The sequence below is a fragment of the Corylus avellana genome, chromosome ca9, assembly GCF_901000735.1.
Source record: "Corylus avellana chromosome ca9, CavTom2PMs-1.0".
Lineage (NCBI taxonomy): Eukaryota > Viridiplantae > Streptophyta > Magnoliopsida > Fagales > Betulaceae > Corylus > Corylus avellana.
This window is the reverse complement of record NC_081549.1, coordinates 20391302-20398062: the sequence shown is the minus strand read 5'-3', so window position 1 is coordinate 20398062 and position 6761 is coordinate 20391302. Positions and strand designations below refer to the sequence as shown.

Here is a 6761-nt window from a genome sequence, read left to right as displayed (position 1 = left end):
CGGTCACTTGTGTAATAGCCGATGGCATTATGTCCTTCGCAGTTGATATTGCTAAGGAATTGGGCGTTCGCGTAATTACGTTTTGGGCCTTCAGTCCTTGCTGCTTGTGGCCTTTTCTCTGCCTCCCGAAGCTCATTGAGGAAGGTCAGCTCCCTGTAGGAGGTGAGGGTAAGTGTGTAAATCACTTAGGGTTTTCTTTTTTACTTACATTGTTTGAGAATATTCCAAAGTGAAAACAGCGAACATCTTGTAGAAGATGCGACAAAAATCAAAACTTTATGCCTGTCGATCGGCTGTCGTGTTGGAAAGACTGAAGCAATTAAGCAGCCGGCTCTTTGTTCCTTTCCCTTGTTTCATGGCTCCATTGATAACAAGGATTTAAGAAAAGGCTTTAGGAAACTTAAATATTCCAAGTCCAAGAGTAATGCAGACCGCGCTTGGATTGGATGCATCAAATATTCTTAGTAATTAGGATATGAAATGTGAAGAAATTTTTATGTGATTCATCCAACTAATTAAGTATGTGGTTTGTTAATTCAAATTTATATAAACTCTTTCATAATAATAATTATTGTTCAAATTATTGAAAATTTGAAAAAATAAAATAAAATAAAAATTTTCAGAGACTAATAAATGCTAATGTCTTTCATGAAACTGTAGCAGATGACGATATGGATCGGATGATCAAAGGCGTGCCAGGTATAGAAGGCCTTTTGCGACGTCGAGATTTACCCAGTATTTGTAGACGACAATTGGATAGCCCCATCTTTCAATTCTACGTCGAGCAGATCAAGGCCATGACTCAAACTTCAGCTCTCATACTCAACACCTTTGACCGCCTCGAAGATCCCACTCTCTCTTACATCGCCCCTCTCTTTTCTAAAATTTACACAATTGGACCTCTCACTGCTCTTCTGACATCCCATATTGAACATGACATTTTACCGTCTTTATCGTCCTTTAATAATTTATGCGAAGCGGACCGCAGTTGCATGACCTGGCTCGATTCACAATCGTTAAGATCCGTTGTTTACGTTAGCTTCGGCACCACGGGGTTGATGAAACGTAGTCAGTTGTTGGAGTTTTGGCACGGCCTGGTCAACAGTGGCAAGCCGTTTTTATGGGTTGTACGGCGTGATGACATTGAGGGTGCGGAAGCAGAGCACCCAATACCAGAGGAGCTACAAGTGGGCACCAAAGAAAGGGGCTTTTTAGTGGATTGGGCTCCACAAGAAGAAGTCTTGGCCCATCAGGCGGTGGGTGGGTTTTTGACCCATAATGGCTGGAACTCAACCCTAGAGGGCATTGTTGCTGGGGTCCCTATGGTTTGTTGGCCCACACTCGCCGACCAGCAAATTAATAGCAGGTGGGTTAGTGAGGTATGGAGAATTGGCCTTGACATGAAGGACACGTGTGATAGATCGACGATTGAGATGATGATAAGAGCAGTGATGGAGGAGAGAAGGGAGGAAATGATGAGGTCAATGGATCGGATTGTGAAATTGGCTCATGATTGTGTTAACCATGGTGGATCTTCCTACCACAATTTGGACAAGCTTATTGAAGACATAAAAGAAATATGATTTACGACCTTATTTTCCATAAGTCTTAATGCATTATGCATGCATGTACGTACGTAAATAATGGTACTCATATATGTTTTTGTTGTTGTGTTTACGTGTTTGGCATTTGATAAATTAACGAATCAATGGTATATAATAAGATTTGGCTCAGGTTGTTTTGTTTTTCTCAAATTTTAAAATATTCAACTTGCTATTTTTGTATATTTTTGGTGTTTCGTTATGCATGAAAAACTTATCAGTCGCAAAATACTATTCTAGCTACTTCATAGAAAAAGAGAAACACCAATCACCCTTGCAATCTAGATCACTCTCACTTGTGAATTGGGTTGATTAATTGATAGAGACAAAGTCTCGGTTTGATTTGGCATAAAATAATTTCTGAATATATATATATTGGTGATTGGTGTGAAAAAAATAATAATAATCGATGGAAAATATTTTTCGTTTGACCCAAAAAACTTATTTAATTTTAGTAAAATTGTCTCAATTTTTGAAAACCATAAACCATTATCTGACTTTAAGTTTCTCATTTTCAAATCGATAGACCTAGCTAGGATGTTGATGGGACTTTACTGGGCAACCATAAAACTCGGTCTCCCACACTGTCAGGTCTGAGTTTGAACCTGCCGAGGCCCGGTTAGGATTTGCCAGGACTCAATTGGGACTCGTCAGGACCCAACTAAGATATCATTGGGACCCAAACGAAACACTACCATACGCGTCAAACGCTGAAAAATGTTTTAAAAAATCACTTTTAAAGAAAATATTTTCCGCTAAAAATATTTTCTAACAAAAAAAAATATTTTACGTCAAAACAAAAAACTCTAAGCATTATCTTTGTACATAAAAATATTCAAATATTTTAGCTATTAATTTTGGGTTATTTTCAAATAATTGAAACAACGATTGACAAAATTAAAACCTCGATGACCCAACCATTTAATATTTTGTTGAAATGAATATGCACCCATGTAGTTGTTCTGCCATTGATCAGAAATTCTCCTTTTCGTCAGTGATTTTTCTTGCAAGTAGATCGAGGAAAGGGCATATAAGAGAGCGGGGCGGCCGTGGAGATAGTTGTCTGATCGATGTCAATTGTCAAGTAATTAATCAGACATTTCATATCTAATCCATTTTTACATTCAACACATAAAAGATGGTCTTATCGTTACACATGGGGGCGGAACCAAGATTTTGAGTGCGGTGAATTTTTTTTTGTTTTTACATAATTTTCCTACATCAAAAGACAGTAAAAATATTTATTAAAAATCTTAATTTTATGGCATTACAAACATACAATAGCATCAATTATTAGCAATATAAACTAAGTATAATCTATATGGTTAAAAAAAAATGGTACCTTTGAGGGTAAATTGTTCCTCCTAACAAAATGCCCCAAAGCTCCTAACTACAATAATGCACAATAATGCTGATTGCTGAGCCTGAGAGTATGAGACAAGCCGCTGCAGCTTGCAATAATTCCAAACAAAGCCCAAGTGTCCCACCCAATTCAATTTTATTTTATTTAAACAAGGGCTAGTTTTTAAAATTATTCATTATAAACTGGTCATTAATTAACATTTTTCTTATAAACATTCTCTGTGTAAAAAACAAATTAAAATAGCAATACAACACTAATTTCACTGAAACAATTAATCTTGGGATGTTAGCAACGTATTAAGAAACAATTAATCTTAATTTGTTCTGTTTTGTCAAATTAGCTACTCAAACTTAAAAAAAGAAAATGAAAAAAAAAGGAACAAAAAAAGAAAAAGAGACTAACTATTAATCGAAAAAAAAGAAAAAGAAAAAGAAAAAAGATGTGGGAGATGAAGAACCTGGATGCCGTTGGGCGAGCCTGGGCGCACTCTTCAGGAGCGAGAATTTGAACGAGTTCTAATCAAACGAGCTATGCAAGAAAAAATCGGTCAAATACTCCCTTGAGAATCTTCTCCAGTATGGCATCCGGTTAGACTTAGGTAGCTAAGGGAGGGTACCTTCTCCTCGAAGATAAAAGGTAAAGGGAATAAAAAATATTTTTGGTGGGACAATGCTGAAGATTCTTTTTTGGTGAGAGAGGGTAGTTTTTTTTGACATATCAACACAAGAGAATAGAGAGAAAGGATTTGAACTAGTGATCTCCACTTCATAAGGCGTGATTCACAGTCGATTGAGTTATCCCTTGAAGACAAGAAAGAGAAAATAATGCTAAAGATTAAATGAATAAAAAATGTTTTTAGCGGGGACAAGTTGCCGGAGAATATTTGGTGAGAGAGAGTGGGACCGGAGATAAAATGAATAAAAAAACAATTTGAGGGGACATTTTTTAGTGATTTGAAGGGACACATTTCGAGATTTGGAATATATATATACCTACGGTAACAAAATTTTCAAAAATTTTGAGGGGACATTCGTCTCCCCACCTACACACGCACGTCCGCCCTGTCATTACACCAAGTCCCCAAGATGTATGTCACTATTAAAAAAAAAAAAAAAAACTTAATTATTTAATAATGTTTGAAATAGTGACATTTTTTAAAAACGTCATTAATTTGAAACATTTTATTGGTCAAACGTCCTATTAATATAATATTTAAGAATAAATGCTTTAACGCGAAGGAGAAACAGATAACTAGACATATTAATTAATCTATTAGCTAACTAGCTAGACATTCAAATAAAGATTAGATGACAATGATTACATTAAAATAAGATGCACATCATGACAACATGGGAGGAGGGAATTACTTTATTATCTCCAGTTCTCCACTAATCCTCCAGCAAGTGTAGGCAACAGCATGAGTTAAACTAGCAATCTCCCACAGAGACGATTAGTGTTTGCTGCCTCTGCATCAGTCCTCTTAAGATGGATGATCAGCAGCCTCATGTTCTGGTGTGGCCGTTCCCTGCACAAGGCCACATCAAACCCATGGTGGGATTAGCTGCGCTCCTATGCCATGCAGGCCTCCACGTCATATATATATATATATATATATATATATGTGTGTGTGTGTGTGTTTTTCATTCATTTTAAGGTTAAAGTGAAGCATTTTAATGCACTTTCTTCATTTCAATATGAAATACTCGGCAGCATTCTCTCTTCTTATGGTGACTTAATTTGCTAGTTCTCTCTGTCTCTTTTGGTATTGTTTCCTCTCCTTCATATAAATGTTCATTCTTATTAATTATGTTAAGTTTGTTTATATTGCAATATTAATATTCGCACATATCTTAATAGTTGTTTAGCGCACAAAAAGACTTGTTCTTTATATTCAATAAAGAACGAAGTCTTAACATTCAAGTTTATTTTTATTTAATTTTTCATATTAGTGTATTAATTTTCTTACTAGTTCCTTTTATTTCTTAAAAAAAAAAAACCAAAAAATTTCTTACTAGTTGCTAAATCTTGTTTGGTGCTAAAAACCAGAATATTCATTCAAGAATATTGTTTTGACATTCAAAATTCAGAAAATTGGCCACATGCACTTTTTTTTTGTAGTGTGGTACACATATCATGCTTAAATTTAAATATCTTTAAATTATATTGTAAGAAAGTTTATATTTATTAAATTTAAATATATTAAATATATTGTAAAAATTAATACGAGTGGTTGATTGAATTTGTGGTAACTAACCTTTTTCTTTTTCTTTTTTTAATCACTAATCAACTATGAAATGATTTTAATCCCTTGAAAAGTGAGTTGTTGGAAAATAATGAAATTGGAGAAAAAGATAATAATTCAAATTTGAATAAGACTGAGAATAGAGAAATAGAGAGAAAATAATGGAAACTTATAAAGATAGGAGTTTGTAATTCAGAAACTTTTTATCTTCTTAACATTTAATGTTTGTCCTATTTTATTTTGAACGGTGGACTTGTTTAGCAAAATTTCCATATTTTGAACGTCTGGAATAATTTCTATATTATGTCTGTGTGTGGACATCAGCACATGCGTAGCATAATTAGCATTGAATGTTAAACCAATCAATGTCTCATGCAAATGATAAAAATTGGCAGTTGAGATCAAAATTTATTGATGTCTCTTTAAATTTTTATTGAAGTTTTAGCTACTCAATGCTCATCACACGACCCAAAAAATCTCTACCCATAATGTAATTGAATATTTGTATTCTGTCTATTTTTCCTAAGAATAAACCGTTTAAAGTTGGAGAAAGAGTTTTATCCAAGATAGTTTTTAATATTATTTGATTCTCCTATGTGGCTGGGGTAGCGCGCGGCCACCCCTCTCCCACTTGGGTGGCCGGCAGCTACCTTTTAAGTTTTTTTTTGTTTGGCTCGTATTTGCTATGACCAGATGTGGTTGTATTTTTTTTTTTTTTTTTTTTTTCTAAGCTTAGGTTTAGTATGATGGGCTTACGTATCACATCCTAATTTGTGAGCACAAAGGAGTGAGTTTGTGTCACAACCGTATTGAAGTTATTCTCTAAGGTATTTGATTAAGACATATCGCGCTTATCCTTCACTAAATACATGGGATAGAAAACAATTGGAATCTACAAACAATTGATTGAACATGGTAATTGATTTTGTGTTTTGACTGTAGTTGTAGTTATTTCCTTTAACTTGTAATGTTACAATATACATATATGTACGGTAGCACCATAAAGAAACTATTATATTTGTCTTATTAGTTAATTGCTTTTTTTTTTTTCCTGAATAACCGGAATCGTCAATGGTTATAATTGCTTTAATTTTCCTAATTGTGGGTATCATAGCTGCATGGCCATGTGCGGTAGCCCGTCTATATCTTATTGTGAGACTCCACACAAATGTTGTTGCGAGATCATCATCCCCAATTGATCATCAAAGTCTACTGAAGTTTTAGTACTCTTGCTCGATCATGAAATAATTAATTAATTAAAGTCTTGTAGTGAATAAATTGAAATGAATAAAACAATGCTCTGGTATTATTAGTAACATTAATTTTTTATAATATTATTAGTGACTCACACATAATACAAAAAAAAAAAAAAACAAAAAAATCCAACTTGAGATTTCATTTGTAAGGGCATGGCAAACGATAAGTTTAGATCGTGTGGACTGTGGACATCTCTACAACAAGACAGTGAACATCTGCCGGTTCATTCACTACCTAGAAGCAATCACAAAAGTAATAGATCACCAGTTAAATGAAAAAAAAAAAAAAAAAAAAAAAA

The 6761-nt window shown here is 34.2% G+C and overlaps 1 protein-coding gene across 1 annotated transcript; it reads left to right on the top strand.

The window, feature by feature from the left end:
• Positions 1-29: 29 nt before the first annotated feature.
• On the top strand, positions 30-1618 carry LOC132162454 (7-deoxyloganetic acid glucosyltransferase-like). Its single transcript, XM_059572692.1, has 2 exons — positions 30-168; positions 664-1618. The coding sequence occupies exons 1-2, from the start codon at positions 30-32 to the stop codon at positions 1581-1583; spliced, it is 1059 nt and encodes a 352-aa protein (XP_059428675.1). The 3' UTR covers positions 1584-1618.
• The last annotated feature ends 5143 nt before the right edge of the window (positions 1619-6761 follow it).